The sequence below is a fragment of the Peromyscus leucopus genome, chromosome 4, assembly GCF_004664715.2.
Source record: "Peromyscus leucopus breed LL Stock chromosome 4, UCI_PerLeu_2.1, whole genome shotgun sequence".
In the NCBI taxonomy this organism is placed as follows: Eukaryota; Metazoa; Chordata; class Mammalia; order Rodentia; family Cricetidae; genus Peromyscus; species Peromyscus leucopus.
This window is the reverse complement of record NC_051066.1, coordinates 134,908,279-134,925,379: the sequence shown is the minus strand read 5'-3', so window position 1 is coordinate 134,925,379 and position 17,101 is coordinate 134,908,279. Positions and strand designations below refer to the sequence as shown.

The 17,101-nt window shown below is 42.4% G+C and overlaps 1 protein-coding gene across 12 annotated transcripts in view; it reads right to left on the bottom strand.

The window, feature by feature from the left end:
- The window catches only part of Ralgapb (Ral GTPase activating protein non-catalytic subunit beta), an 87,576-nt gene extending 70,902 nt beyond the window's left edge, over positions 1-16,674 (bottom strand). For 6 of the 12 annotated variants that reach the window (XM_028889230.2, XM_028889232.2, XM_028889231.2 and 3 more), the window contains exons 1-3: positions 16,403-16,673; positions 5,091-5,306; positions 22-224 (exon numbers count right to left, since the gene is read on the bottom strand). In XM_028889230.2, the coding sequence (XP_028745063.1) occupies positions 22-224; positions 5,091-5,276 (389 nt within the window). In that variant the 5' untranslated portion in view covers positions 5,277-5,306; positions 16,403-16,673. Of the gene's footprint in view, positions 1-21; positions 225-5,090; positions 5,307-16,402 lie in introns of those variants that run through there. The other 6 variants (XM_037205401.1, XM_037205403.1, XM_037205402.1 and 3 more) reach the window with 2 other exon arrangements.
- Between the last annotated feature and the right edge of the window lie 427 nt (positions 16,675-17,101).

Sequence of the window (17,101 nt, the reverse complement as noted above, 5' to 3'; positions counted from 1 at the left end):
GACCAGATAGGTATAACTTACCTTGGTACAAAAAGATTTTGTAGGTGTTTTAATATACTTTGAACATATAGATTAGGCTCTTTAGTAACTGGTAATGGAATAGAATCTTTCGGCAATACCAAAGCCATAATCCAATCTGTATATACATCAACACAATATTTTACAGTCTCTCCATCCAATGGAAGGGTCAGTCCATAGCAAATTACTTCCATGGTCCATTTTACCTAAGCAAAAGAAAACATTCACAAAGATTATAGATCTTTATCTGTATTTCACTAGACTAATTTAAAATATAACATCTCCTAATACCCAGATGCTTTAAGTTGAAGATACAGTCATCTCAACATACATATCAAATTTACTCTAGACACATACTTTCTATGTATTTATTAGACAGATTCATGTCCTATTTGCCACGCAAATTTCAGGAGAAATTAAATTCATTATTTTTAAATATTAAGCCTATGCATGCTTTTATCCTTTCAATATCATTACCATTCACTCTGTGAAATGAGTCTTTCAATTTTCTACAGATACCAGAAATATAAAAATAGAAAATGTAGGATTTTTAATCTGCTTAACTTGCATATGTAAATATGTATCATTTAAGAAATCAAATATATAAATTCAATTACATTCCATCTTCAGATTATGCAATAGGAACAAATGACAGGAAGGAAGATGAATCGTTCAACTTATACAACTTGTTTTCTCTGTCAAAAAATCTAACACTAAAATGGACAGAGAACACATACAGGTGAAGAGGGACTGAATGGGTAAGGTCTTTTTTTTTTTTTTGGTTTTTCAAGACAGGGTTTCTGTGTAGCTTTGCACCTTTCCTGGAACTCGCTTTGGAGACCAGGCTGGCCTCAAACTCACAGAGATCCGCCTGCCTCTGCCTCCTGAGTGCTGGGATTAAAGGCGTGTGCCACCACCACCCGGCTGAATGGGTAAGGTCTTAACTAGGCATCTAGCCACACTTAACCTGACCACCTGAAATACTTATCTGTGCTTTGAGAAATTAGATGCTAAGAGAAAGGAAAAATCTCCCAATTTGGAAAAGAAAATGAAACTATATTTTTATATATTAAAATATATAAAGCTATATATTTTAAGCCTAGAAAGTTGAAGTGAATTCTAGACAAAAATATGGGACAAATTCTAAGCAGATGATCAGTAAACACTTAGCAAAAGGGATGTATGATCACTGAAAACAAGGCTGCTCAAAAAGACCACATCAAGCCAGATAAACTTCATTCCTTTACTAACAGTCTTATTTTGAAGAGAGCGACAACTGTATAATCATTGCAGTTAAACAGTACCTTCATAAATGTCACCACAATAACCCTGGCATAACAGGGTAAACTGGCCTGATTTTATACACCATAAAAATAAAATTTAGCATGCTTAAGTAATTCAGCCCACCACTGGTTTATAAATAGTGAAGCTGAAGACGAACCTCGTCTCCCAATGATAAACACGAACCCAGTTTTCCAACCACAGTTTTGAAGTATCTCATCAATCCATTAACAGGTGTTTCTGGCATAGGGGTATACAATGGGCTGCAGGATGGCCAGATTTATAAGTGGCCAAAATACTACCCAAGACAGTAACAGGATGAAGGTTCTGAAATTATTTAGGGAAATGATGCCCCTGGCTTACCAAAGGCCATACCAAATTCTAGTTGTCTGCTGTTTGTGGTGTAGGGATTAAAGCCAGGGCCCTCAGCACAGCAGGGAAGCACTCTACTCCTGAGCTATACCACCAGCCTACCTTGCCAAAATTTTTATTTAGGTGATTGGTGCTGCATGCCTGTAACTCCAGCACTCATGATGCTAAAGCAGGGAGATCTCAAGCTCAAGGCAGCCTGAGCTACACACTGAGTCCAAGATAGCCTGAACTAAACAGAAAGATCCTATCTCAAAAAAAAATAAATAAATAAATAATAAATAATAATGGGCAATCATATGTAAACATCATGAAGACAAAAAGGACAGTCAGCTTGCAAGACAGAATTCAGGATTCAAAAATACTTTAAAGGCTTGATAAATTTGAATCTGATGAGATAAATACATATATGGAGGTACAGGATAGGTGGAACTGGAAAAGGATCTTGCTAGATGGCCCTGGCTATCTGACACTCAGGATCCTCTTGCCTAAGCCTGCCAAAGGCTGAGACTTCAGGTGCATGCCATTATACCAAACTTATATTAAATGTCTTTGGCTCAAAAACAACTACAAAAGGCTAAAGGTAGGCAATTTATGGTTAGCAGTGATAAATACTGAAGAAAACTGTAACCATGGCGAAACTGTGACAAATTCAGAGCAGAGAGTGTTGGATGTTAAGCCACATACAAGAACAAAGTGTGGACGTGTTCAGATATACATGGGCATATGCGTGTGTGCCTATGCCTGCATGTAGAAGCCAAAGGTGTAGCACGAATCTTAAAAGGTCTTATTAATAAAAACAAACCCAGTGCCAGTTATTGGGGTGAATGCTGGAAGATCAGAGAAGCAGAACAAGCCACAGCTAACCTCACCTCGCCAATTCTTCAGCTGATCCTGTTTCCTCAGACTGGAAGCCTGAGTCCTCCTCCAGAATGAACTGCTGCTCAAAACCTAAAAGCTTAACCAGACTAGTTCCTGGTTCTTATGCCTTATATACCTTTCTGCTTCCTGTCATCACTTCCTAGGATTAAAGGCGTGTGTCACCATGCCTGACTGTTTCCAGTGTGGCTTTGAACTCACAGAGATCTGGATGGATCTTTGCCTTCGGAAATGCTAGGATTAAAGGTGTGTGTGCCACCATTTTCTGGCCTCTGTATCTAATGGCTTTCTGTTCTCTGACCCAGATAAGTTTATTAGTGTGCACAATATATTGGGGAACACAATATCACCACACAGAGGTCTGCATCAGGTGTTACTGCTCAGGTGCTGTCCACCGTGTTTGTTGAGACGAGGTGTGTCACTGACCTGGGGCTTGCCTTTAGCTTAGGTTGGCTGGCCAGTGAGCCCCAGGAACCCTCCTGTCTCTTCATCCCCAGTGCTGGAATGAAAGTGATTCAAGTCCATGCCACTATGCTGGGTTTTTTTGGTTGTTTGTATTTACCCCACCCCCAACCCCAGCCTGGCAGGGTCCCACTATGTAGCCCTGACTGGCCTAGAACTTTCTATGTAGACCAGACTGGCCTCAAACTCAAAGATCTGCAAGCCTCTGCCTCTGGCATGCTGGAATTAAAATTAAAAGTGTGTGCCACCATACCCAGCTTGCATGGGTTCTAAGAATTAAACTTAGATCTCTATGCTCCATAGCAAGCACTTTACCAACTAAGATCTCAAGTTCAAGGCAGTCTGAGCTACACAGTCATCTCCCCAGCCTGAGAAAGGAATCTTAAAAGGAGCTACAGGTTCCTAATAATTAGATGAAAGAAAAAAGACAAGTTATCTTTGGCAATAATGTCAAAGTAGTTTAAAGTCAAAGTACCCATGATGGCTCAGTGGGTAAAACCATCTGCTGCTCATCTATAGCCTGAGTTTGATTCTGAGGACCAAAAGTGGGAGAACTGACTTCCAAAAGCTGTCCTCTAATCTCCACATGGTCACCAAGGCACACATGTCCCCTTGCCCCCCATGCCGACCCTCACAATAATAAATAAAATTTGAAAAACAGTACCTTCTTATCATCTCCTGAAGGTAGTAAAGATAACAACCGAGGGCTACACTAGATCACTTTCTATCTATCTACATGACATTTCATCTAAGGCAGCAAGGGATCATAACTAAAGTCAGAGCAGAGTGTCAAAGCTTATGAGGGTCCTCAGAGGAAGCTAGGGTACTCTAATGAGAAAACTACAAAGACTGAAGGATTTCAATCTTTGGCCATCGGAGGATAAACAACCTACCTCTGGAGCTGAAGGCTTCAGTTTCAGCTAAGTCTGATATTCCATGAATGATCAAAAGTAAGAAGAGCTAGGTAGGCATGCTGCCTCATACCTGTAATCCCAACACTTGAGAGGCTGAGACTGGAGAATGACTGTAAGGGGGGACGGGGGTGGGGGGGAAGGTGTAAGCAAGCCTGTGGAGCATCTGGGGTGGTGCCACATCTGGGCTGGTGATTCTGGGTTCTGTAAGGAAGCAGGCAGAGCTAGCCACAATGAGCTAGCCAGTAAGCAGCATTCTTCCATGGACTCTGCATCAGTTCCTGCCTCCAGGTTCCTGTACTATTTGAGTTCCTGCCTTGGTTTTCTTCAGTGGACTGTGGCGCTGGATACACAAGACAAACTCTTTCCTCCCCAGGCTATTTTTGGTCATGGTGTTTCATCACAACAATAATATCCCTAACCAGCAGGGATTTCAAACAGAAACAGACATCTGAAGACTGAGCCTAGTGCTTAAGGGTCTGACACATGAATCTCTGTCTTGACTACTTAGCTCACATGGAGAACTAGGTGTAGCCAAATGAGAAGTGTCAGCAGCAAAAAGGTACAACCCTTCTTTATATCTTCCATAGGCCCCAAGCCCTAACACACAACCCAAATGAGATAAAAGCTAGAATTCTCACTACATCAGGCAGTAATCCATTAAAAAGTCAGTATAGTAATAGTGCATACTGCTCCTGCAGAGAACCCAAGTTTGATTCCCATCAACCATGTCCTATTTAGCTCACAACTGCCCCTAACTCCAGCTGCAGAGGGATCCAACAGCACTGGCTTCCACAGGCACCTGCATTCATGTGCACATACTCACACACAGACTTACGTACATATACAAAATTAAAAATAATAAATAAAATAAAAAAATAAACCTTTGTTAAAATGTAACATGTGCCAGATGGCGGTGGCACATGCCTTTAATCCCAGCACTCGGGAGGCAGAACCAGGCAGATCTCTGTGAGTTCGAGGCCTACAGAGTGAGATCCAGGACAGGCACCAAAACTACAGAGAAACCCTATCTCGAAAAACTAAAAAATAATAATAATAATAATAAAACAATTTTAACTATTACTTTTTAAAAGGTCAACACTAAATACAATTTTTAGTAAACAATTCCTATTTTCTTCATACAACAGAAGGAAATGAAGAAACACTTACTTCTTTGTCAGTTTTTAACAAACTCTCACTACCAGCCGCTGAAGAGGTACCTAATGCCTGCCCCAGAGGACGGACCACTGCATTGGCCACCTCTCTCCCAACACTCTCTGGATAGCTGTGTAGCACACTGGTATGGCCTTGATCATTCTGAATCACCAAATGCAGTGACCGCCACTCAGAGTACATTGTGCCACTAAAGTACTATCCAAACGGCACCTGGAAAGACAAAACAGACATGCATGTCAAATTATGCTTATTGCTAATACAAAAAAAATTTATACTAGGCAACATAATAAAATGGACTACAAGACACTGATTCTAAAAAAACCATTGTTTCAGAAAAATAAAAAAATGTATCTAGAGGGCCTGAAGAGATGGCTCAGAGGTTAGGAGGACTTACTGCTCTTCTAGAGGACCTGAGTTCAATTCTCAGCACCTGTATCAGGTGGCTCACTTCCTGGACTCCAGTTCAAGGAAATCCAATGTCCTCTTCTGGCCTCTACAAGCACCTGCATTCCCATGTACATACCTCACAAAGATACACACAAGCATGTATAATTAAATATAAATAAATTGTAAAACATATCTAAATGTTTTGAGCTATTGTGAGATCAGGTGAGAAGATGGACCCTGAAAGGTAATTATATGAGCACCTAGACTATAGAGCCACTCTGCTTCTGAGTGAATTCAAGGCCAGCCTAGGCAATCTAGTAAGACCCTGTCTTACTGAGAATATACACCAGTGACAGAAGACTTGCCTGTAATGCTCAAGGCCCTAGATTCAAAACATTAGTACTAGAAAGAAAAGCAGCACAAAAGCCCTCAGAAGCCCTGTAGCAAACCTGAGGAAGAGGCCATTATGCAAAGAAATGGAAAGATAAGATCCAGAAGCCCCATAGGTGAAGACTTCTCCCCTTCCACAGTCCTAAGAAAGAAAACAAACGGGAGCGCACTAAGGGGCTAAGGGAGATTATGTGCACACAGTCTCTCAGGTTTCCCTTCAATGTTCTTCACAAACACACATCTACTTCCACAAATACTGTAAGAAAGCCTGTCTTTCAGATGTGCAGTTGGATGGGCATCGTCTATTCAGAAGACACCCATGGTGTCGTCACCCATCCCGCTGCCTCTTACAATCTTCCCACCTCCTCTTCTGCACAGCTCCTAGATCCCTGAGGGGAGGGGTTTGATGAAGACATACCATTTTGAACTGAGTGTCCCAAAACTCACTCTCTACACATTGTGCAGTGGTGGGTCTCTATCCAACTGACAACAGCTTGTAAAGAAAAAATTAGTTTTCTCCAATGCAGTCTCACTGGGTATATAAACTACACTTAAGGGGAGGCCCAACGTCCAACACAAAAACAAAGCCAATGACATCTGTGTGGACTGTTTTGGTCTCATATTGCTTTGTCTGGCATTTCTTATCTTACTGGTCTTTTGCTTGTATATTACAATTTTGGATATTGTGTTTTTATGGGTTTCATTTGTGTATCTGTATGTTTCTTACTTTCTCATTTTGTTTTGGATTTTTTTATTCTGGTTGGTCTCCCCCATCCTTTTTTTTTTCCCCTTTTTTGGTTTTTTGATACAGGGTCTATCTGTGTAGTTCTGACTGTCCTGGAACTATGTAGTCCAGGCTGGCCTCGAACTCACAGAGATCCGCCTGGCTCTGCCTCCCGAGTGCTTGGATTAAAGGTGTGCGCCACCACCGCCGCCGCCACCACCACCACCACCACCACCACCACCACCACCACCACCACCAGGCGCCTGCTCATTTTCTAAAGAGAAAAAAAAGGTGTAGAGTTAGATGGGTGGGGAGGTGAGGAGGATCTGGAAGGAGATGGTGGAGGGGAAACTATGATCAGAATATATTGTATGAATTTTCAATTAAAAAAATACATTCTTATGTCATTAAACTGAACTAATATTTTCTTTGTCATGCACTTTGCCAAAGACATGATTTAATTTCAGTAGCTTTACAGGATATTTTAAAACTGCAAAGAAAATCTCCCCATCATTCATATTAAAATTTTTATTGGCTATTCTATGTACCTGTCCTTTTATGTAAAATTTATGGACTTTTTATAATTAAAAAAAAATTAAAACTTGCTAGAAATCTAATTGAAATTGCCTACACACTATGCTGGGGATCAAACCAGGGGCTTTGCACATGTTAGGCAACTCTTCCACCACTGAGTCACAACTCTAGTCCTTGAACTTGCTCAGACCATTTTGTTTGCCAGTGTCCCACAATCCCTGCCTCCATTCTACAGCTTCAAAGGACTACTGTTCACTGCTTGAGCCCACCAATTCTACCATACTCTGTAGAACTGGTTTTTTGCTACTTCTACTGACTGATAATTTTGACCCACCTTATAAAGTCTCATCCTTCAAAGCTCAGCTCAGATACCATCCTTTTGCTAAAAATTTTACTCCTAAAACCAGCTCCTCCCCATTCTGAGTGCCTATTAGTCTGTTTACAGAACTTCACATTCAAATACTCAATACTTGTGTATAAGTTCTCCACCCACGCAACTTCAGTCTTCAGTAGAAACTTCAACTCCTAACATACAGTGGGATATTTGAGAATGCCAAGGTTTGCTGTACCAGTGGGGAAAGAGGTGAGTGGGTATTCCATCTATCTTAAAGTATGCCCAAAGATTTTTATTTATTTATTTATATTTTATGTATGAGTGCTCTGCATGTGTAACTGCATGACAAAAGAGGGCATCATATCCTATTATAGATGGCTGTGAGCCACCATGTGGTTGCTGGGAATTGAACTCAGGACCTCTGGAAGAGCAGCCAGTGCTTTTAACCATTGAGCCATCTCTCCATCCCCCCAAATTTTTATACTGTCATATACAAATAAGTGAAAATGTTTGTTTCAAGCTAAGTTATTAGTAAAACTACATCAGTCTCCAAATGTCAAAAAATAGTTAAAATTTAAATTGATATTATAAATTATTATTAAAGGGAACAAAAGTTTTAAGAAGACAACTTTTTATTTAAAAAAAGTTACACTGGCTATCAAATCCAATTACACATAAGAATTATCCATGACACTTTGGCTGGAAAATGCAGTTTCCTGGGCCTCAACTTTAGAAATCCTGATTCCATAGGTTTTAGGCTAGAGCATGGGGACATTTATTATTATTATTATTATTATTATTATTATTATTATTATTATAGATTTATTTATCATTATTTTATGCACATGGTTGTTTTGCCTATAGGTCTGTCTGTTCACCTAGTGCATGCAATGCCCATAGAGGCCAGAAGGGGGCGTCAGGTTCTCTGGAACTAGAATTACAAACAGTTATTAGCAGCTCTGTGATGGTAGGAACTGAACCCAGGTCCTCTACAAAAGAAACAAGTGCTCTTAACCTGAGCCATCTCTCCTGTCCCTAAAAAGTTACTTGTCCCCTATGTCTGAGTATCCTTACCTGTAAAAAGGAATAGTCATGGGAGAATAGCCTGCTTCACTGGTGTTGCAAGAATTAAAGAATCATATACATGTTATATTTGGGACTTTTCCTAGTTAATAGTAAAGAACCAGTACATGATAGTTATTAAGTGGAGAAAACCATATATTATGATAACAACTAAGGAAACATGTATAACTCCAGATTAGAAATATGAAAGACAAATGAAGGTAGTACTATTAGTACAATTTCATGCAATAAATTTATACTAATATTCATTTCAAAGAATTGATAAAAATGTCAGCATCCTGATTACTTGTGACCATTCAGTCACTGGTGGAAATCACCAAGTTGACTCATTCAATAGCTATTTACCATCTATTACATACAATGAACCATGATAACACCATTTAAATGACTAAGAGATGTGGTTCCTGTTTTCAATTAGGTTACAGTTTAACATACAATAACTATGATGCAAATTGTAACATTCAGGTGCTAAATGGAAAAAATTATAAGCAACTATAGAAATTCAGGGGAAAGATTACTTTTGATTCAAGAGAGTGAACGAAAACAGGGTAGATTTGAGGTAAAAGAATTATATGGGCATATAAATTGGACATTGATTACAAAAAAACTCGGTGGATAGGATGAGAGTAAAAAAGAGCAATCATAAAGGACAAGACATAACAGGGAGCAGAGTATAATGAATAAGGAGCAGAGTATAATGGCAGACACCTGTAATTCCAACACTTCAAAGGCCAAGGCAAAGACTGCAAGTTCAAAGCTACCATAGGCTACACAGGAAGGTTCTTTTGTTAAAAACTAAAAAAGAAAAACAAAAAGTAAACAGGACCAGAGAGATGGCTCAGCAGTTAAAAATGCTGCTCTTCCAGGGACCTGAGTTCAAACACCAACACCCACATCAGGTGGGTCACAACTGCCTCTGCCCTCCCTGGGTACCTGCACACCTATGGCACACTATATAACACAGACACAGACACACAGACACACACACACACATTTTTTTCTGTTTTAAAACAAATTCACATCAGGAACAAGATGCTCAGAGTGGAAGGGGTTCTGTTGTAGAAGGTAACAGGAATTTTTGGGGTTTTTTTTGTTTTCAAGATAGGGTTTCTCTGTGTGTCCCTGGCTGTCCTGGAACTAACTCTGTAGTGAATATTGGCCTCAAACTCAGATATGACTGCCCCTGCCTCCTGAGTACTGGGATTAAAGGCGTGTGCCACCACCACAGACCAGGATTTTTTTTTTTAAGGGACAGATTGGTGGTGCATGCCTTTAATTTCAGCACTAGGGAGATGGAGGCTGACCCATCTTTGTAAATTCAGGCCAGCCTGGTCTACATGATGAGTTCCAGGCTAGAAGTGAGACCCTGCCTAAAAAAGAAAAAAAAAAAAAAATTAAGTAAGCAATGCCCAATTTTGAAGGACTTTAAGCTAGAATTGGAGATTTATAATTAAATAAAAACTGGAGGTAAGGCCCTCGAGATGACTCAGCAAGGCACTTCCTATGAAGACTGAGCAAGTTCAATCATAGGATCCACACAGGGAAAGGAAAGAACAGACTCCTGCAAATTGTCTTCTAACCAAATTGCACAATGGCGTACACTCACTCAGTTAAAAAATAAAAACAAAAAACTGGGGTCAGACTATGTCCACATGAACTAAAACTTTCCAACAAGAGAGAAGTACAAGTACATCCAACTGCAGACATGGAATTCAGAAAATTAAACCAGAAGCCACCCTCCAAAGATATACCCTGGGGGCCCCTTCTGAAACATCACCAGTCATTCATGTACAGTGTTCTAGAAGAATTCTACACACCTATCTATCAGAACCAGTGGATGTATACAGGGCCTGAACAGCCATCTGGGAAGCAGTCAATGAATCCACTTGCTGAATACCAATACAGAGATATTCCAGGGGTTCAAGCCTGTCATGTCCCTTTATACAGGATTAGACATGATTAGAGTGTGCAGCTGTGGGGAGTTGTGCTGGTAGATAGAAGGGCATCAAGTGGGCCAAAAGTCTATAACTTGCTCCCTTCTCCAACTCCCTCCTATCCAGTTAAGTTTACTTTACCTCAGGAATGATGCGACAGGAACTGAACTTCCATAAAGTAATTTGATGGAAGTGTCCAAGACAGGCAGGAGATCAGCAAACTTCAATGTCACTAATATACTGGGCAGGACAGTCGCCATAGCTCATGAAACAATGAACGTAACTGAAGACAGATGATGACCTCCTCCTATAGGCTATCTCCTATCAACCTCAGCTGCTAGCAGACCTGTCTCTACCTTCAGTGTTCTAGAAGCAAACACTATGGGAAGAAAATAAGGTGCACCCTGTGGATCCCTAGTTTCCTCCCCAACTCCATATGGATCCTTTTCCAAGCATCTTCTCTAAAGCTTGTCATCTTATGACTTTGTGCTCCTTACCAGCTCACAGTTTGTAAACACTGCACAGTAACAATGTAAGTCCAGTCTAAATGACAATAACCAAAACAATCAATACAGTGGTGACCCACAAAGACCACAACCGAGTATTAGTCACCTCAACTGACTCAAGCAATAGCCACATGTATTCTCTACAGCAAACACTGTGAGTTCCACAATAATAAAACTATTCCCAAGGAGCTTCAAATCAAACAATAAAGAACAACTGTTTGCAAACTTTCTGAAGTAAATCTAGACATCAGTTATGTAACTGAGAAAATACTATTAAACACCTGTATGCATCAGTTTGTCCTAGGATTTAGGTATGCAGATGTAAACAGAACACAATGGCTGTCCAAGACAAAGTTTTATAATGATGAAGACAGAAATCAATGAGACATCATCATATAACAGCATTTAATATGACCAATGATGTGATCAGCTGTAAGGCAGCAGATTAGAACTACCAGAGATCTTGACTTGATAATAATGTGCCTTTGTGTAACTGTAATTGACCAATTCCCAAAAGAACTTTCACATGATACTTCATTTTATTCCAACAACTACCCTAGATGCTTAAATCAGAAGACCCACTAGCCATTAAAAAGCAGACAAAGTAAGATTATGACTTGCTCAGGGTCATATTAAGTAACTGCAATGTTAGGACAAGAAAATCTACCTCTTGCCTCAAGGTCCAACGCTTCTAACTCTGTGACTCACCATATGACCTTGGACAAGTCACTTTACATTTATTTTTCGGTCTCCCTGTCTCACTGTGTGCCTATCTAAAGTGTCTATAAGTGCCTATCTAAAGTAACTAGGCAGAAGGATCAAATAAAGCAGCCTAAATCAACACACTTCAGGACATACAAATAAAGGTACATGTTAAGCTATGCCTGTTTCTCTGGAGAAAAACAGGGTACAGGGAGGGTACCAGTGTGCTAAGTAAATAGTTACTAGACAGAACGGTCTCAATGATTTCACAAGGCAAACATCCATCAAGCTGGCACTTTAAAAAAAAAAAAGGAATGGACTCACCTATGCACCAGAATGTAACCGCTAAGGATCCTATCAAGCAGCTGAATTACAAGAGAGAGACAGGTTCTGCCTGCATTTCTTCCCAAAGATGAAAACAGATGGGTTTTGCTAGTCTATGAAAGAAAATGTGAATACATTGCCTGCTAACAGCCAGCATCCTTAACAACCATCATCTGTCTCTAGCCTGATAGTCCCAGTGTCATATGTACTGGCACGGGTAACTATAAATTTAGAGCTCAGTTCCTTTATTGCATTTAAAGTGTTTAGTAAGCACATAGAACTAGTAAACAGTGTATTGGACTGATCAGACATGACAGATACTTCTACTTCACAAGGATGCTTAAGATACTATATTTTTATTTTTATTACAATTCTAACTATAGAACTTCTTAAGGACAGAAGCTATGTCTTATACTCAATACCTCCAGTTTATACAACAAAATGCATATCACATACTAAACATTCCCTACAGTTCTAATTGGTTAACTTAAAATACAGCAGATAACTGTCCACTTTTCCCATCCCCAATTTTCTCTCAACAAAAAGAGCATCTCACATGAGGGACAACAGAGATGATATGGAAGACGACACTGAGTCTAGTGGGAGAAGGCCCATTTTTCAGTTCTGGGTGTGCCAGGAGCTCACCATGGAGCTGTAGGCATGATAATTCATCTATAAAAAGTTAAAATTAAACTATGCAGACATTAATTTTAAAACTTCATCTTGGGAGAGGGAAGTCAGACAGACTCTCACCATATAACCAGGCTGGCCTCAAAGTTGCCCCAATCCTCCTACTTTAGCTGAGATTACAGGTGTATGCAGAAAGTCCAGCTTAAAACTATCTTATACCACAAGAAATCATTCATTCTGTCTAAAAGATCTTTGTCTGTGTCAAGAACATACCAATAGGTACCTCAAATTAGACAGAGTTCCTGCCAAAGTCCTAGGTTATTGTGATTAGAACTACTTCTGATCACTAACTGAGAATGTGAACATTTTCACCCACACACTGGAAGTCAACTAAAGACTTAAAGCTCAAGCTTAAAAAAACTGAGTTTCGGCCAGGCAGTGGTGACACACATCTTTAATCCCAGCACTCTGGAGGCAGAGGCCAGCCTGGTCTATAGAGCAAGTTCCAGGACAGGCTCTAAAGCTACACAGAGAAACCCTGTCTCTGGGGAGAAAAAAAAAAAACTGAGTTTCTTCCATGTGCCAGGACCAGAATTGGATACTCTGTTCATATCTGATCAGAGAAACAAGGGCAAGTTTCTTGAGCAGCTGAATTTAACACCTTTTGTCCCATCACCTTCTACAGTAGCCTCAGCCTAAAAACCAAGTAAACAGTACATAAGTGAGACAGGAAAACCTCCCCCTGACAGTATTATACTGTAAAAAATTATTTTATGAAACATTTATTTTTATTCAATCTTCACATTTAACTGGGGAAAAAAAAATCTCATCTAGGCAGACCTACAATCCCAGCTACTCAGGAAGCTGAGCCAGGAGGATCTTAAATTCAAGGCCTGCTTGGGCTACAGACTAAGTTCAAGGTCAACCCAGGTAGCTTGGTATGACCTTGTTTCAAAGTAAAAAAAAAAAAGCCAGGTATGGTGGTGGCACATGCCTTTAATCCCTTGGGAGGCAGAGGCAGACAAATCTCAGGACAACCTGATCTATACAGCCATTTCTAGGTCAGCCGGGCTACATATATATAAAATGGAAATGGAGACACAGTGGTAGAGCATTGTGTAGAAGGCCCTGGGTTCAACCCCTAGTATCAACATAAAAAGTGGGGAAGGGAGAATCTTCATTGTCAACAACACTCTTCATGACCTTCCTATAATATTTAACGTCCTTACTTTTATAAACTTTATATGGCTTCAAGAATAACCAAGAACAAAGGGCTGGAGACTTGACTCAGTGGTTAAGAGCACTGATTGACTGTTCTTAAAGGGGACCCAGATTCAATTCCCAGCAACCAAATGGAAGCTCACAACTCTGTAACTTTAGTTTCAGAGGATCTGACACCCTCTTCTGGCCTCTGCAAGCACCAGGCATCCAACTGGTGCACATACATGCATGCAGGCAAAACACCCATACATATAAAAATAAATTCTAAAAAGAGGACCCAAAACAGATGCGATGTGAATTATTGCCTTGACTTCCTTGAAAGTTGGTAAACATGTGCAGCAATGGCAGTTCAGACATTATGTAATAAAATTACACCAAGTTTGTCAGTTGCTGATACTAAGGTTTTACTCTGTCTCCCACTGAATGGGATGAACTATAACGGAGAGTTATCCCATCTGCTTGTGTTTATACATACTCACAAGGCAATAGCTTTTAGATGACACTCTTTCAGAGGAGGAAGGAACACATGCAAAACCCTAGTGGCAATAAAAAGTCTCCCACTAGAGAAACAATTGTCTGAGATGAAGTTAACACTAAAACCCAACCAATGTTTTTGTTTTGTTTTTGTGTGTTGGGTAGGTGGGTGGAGTTTGTTTGTTTTGAGGCAGGTCTACACTTGCTATGTAGACCAAGCTGGCCAGCCTCCTGAGTGCTGGGATTAAAGGTGTGTGTTACCTCACTCAGATAAACTAATGTTGTTGGAAGAGTCATACATAGTGCCGTGCCATGGATAAGAATTCAACGTTTTATTCATCTGCTGAATAAATGAATAAAGCCTAGAGTATCCCTAAGGAAAAAAAGAACAAAACTCCAATGCTAAGAACATCAAGTATCTCTTACAAAAATAGATACAGATGTCTCTGCAGCAGGAGGTCTATCTGTCACATAAAGGGACTAAATTAGTATTGTATTCAAAACAGGTTTGTCGCCCCTACTCAAAGTACTCCAAGAAAACATGGTCCCTGCCTGAAAGCCCATCAAAATCTCAAAGAAGAGCTAGAACTAGGACAGACACACACAGAGACACACACACACACACACAGACACACAGACACACACACACACACACACACACACACACACACACACACACACACAAATCCATGGTAAGCTACACTATGATAGTACCAAAGGCTGATAGGAGAAATGAAGGTAGGCAGGGGCAAGGGGAGGGCTAGAAGGCATCTTGAAGGGAATGTTGAGAGCTAGGCAGCAGACAGAAATGATTATGTGTAAGAAAGAAGTGTATGTGCTTGGGTAGAGTGCTGAGAAAGCATGAAGGATTGTCATGGAGAAAAACCAGTATACGCAAAAGCCCAGAGGCAAGAGAAACCATAACCTCGAGTACTGTATATTAAGGAAAATTGCAAACCAAAAGTTTTTGCAGGAGACTTACACATTTTTTTAAAAGCTCAGCTGACTAAGAATTCATAATTACTTCTCACCCTCAAGGAGGCCCAACCTACCAAAGGGGTGGTAGTCAATGGACCTAAGGACCAGCTCTCGCGTGGCATTCAGCTATCATCTTAGCACTCGGGAGGCTGAGGCAGAGAAACAGAGTTCCAGCAACAGAACGAAGGCACACTGGGGGGAGGGGAGTGACAATATGAATCTCTGCCAATGGAACCCGCACTTTTAACAAGCATCCTCCTGCACACCTAAACTGGAGAGACACTCACGGACCTCTGGGATGAAGATTACCTACATTCACAGTTGCCAAACCTTACAACACCTCAGAACCACTAGGGGATCTCCGGAAAGATACTGGCATTTGGCTCCCCCACCTGCCCTCTAGGCATGGTGGTTTAACTAGTTGGGGGTGCTGTGGTACTTGGAATCTTTTCAAAACTCCCCAAAGTGATTCTACCGTGCATCAAAGTTGGAGATCCTATGACCTAATTGGTAAGAACCGGGACTGGACTGTCAAGGCTACTTGAGTTCCAATTACCCAGCTCTATGACCTTGGGCACCGAAGGCGCCCGATCGCTCCGGGCCTCGGTTGCCTGGTCGGTAGAATGGGCTAACAGTCCTGCCGTGCAGGGTAGTGAAGTTCCCCGTCTAGCCTGGGCCTGGCAGACAGCACGCGCTTGCTCAAGGTGGCTGTTTACTCTCCCCCAAGCGTCACCGTGCCCCCGGCAGCAGCATCCTCCCCGGAGGGCAGCGACTCCACCAGCCCCACCGCGGACCGCATCCTCCTCGGAGTTGCCGCCGCCACTCCTGACCCGCCCCCTCCCCGTCCCCAGGCTGCCAGGGGCGCGCGCGGCCGGTCCGACCCTCCAGGGTCCGCACACACCCGGCAGACTGCGCTCCCGCGCCCGGTGCGTCCGCTTCAGCACCTAGAAATGAGCTGGCCACGGCCCGGCTCCGGGAGCACCACCACGGGGCGAGAGGGCCCCCGCCTCAGTGGCCGCCCAGGGGGGGAAAAAAAAAACCACACAGCGAGAGGGGAGGGTCCGGCCGCGCCGGCCGCCGCGTACCTGAGGCGACGGGCGGGGCCCGCATCGCTGGGCGGGCGCACCGCGGGCCGCACTCGGCCTGCCGCCTCACGCGACCCGCGCCATCGGGCCCGCGCTGCCACCGCCCAGGCCGGCCCTCCTCCGGCGGTCAGTCCGTCCACCCGTCGGTGACTCTCACGGGGCGCCCGGGGGACGACGAAGACCGGTCTCTTGGCCGGCCGGCTGGGCTCCGTTCAAGCAACTTCCGACTGCCAGGGGCGGTGGCGTCAAATAATTCCCCCGCCGAAGGGACCACTGCGCCTGCGCGGCGCGGCTGACCCCCGAGACTTCAGAGGGAACCGAACGGGCGGCGTCAAATAAATCCCGAAGCCAGGAGCCGGAAGCTGCGCGTGCGCAGCCGTCCCAGAGGTCCGCGCGAAGCGCGGCTCTCCACCCCCTCCCTTTCGGACTCCGGTGGAGAAGGAGGAGTGAAGTGACGGGGCAGTTACCTCATCGCGGTGCCGGCTTAGGAGGCGACCTGGCTTCTGCTTGTTCACAGTGCGGAAGAGTTAGGGTCTTCTCTGTGAAAGTCGGCTGCCATTCAGGCTCAAGGAATATCTCGCGTGCCGGCATTATAGCTCTTCGTTTGCTCAGCCCCTTATTACATGGGCGCAGCATTATTATGAGCAATGCCCTCGCCAGGCCTGGTGTACGTTGAAAGGATGAATCAGACGTAAGATT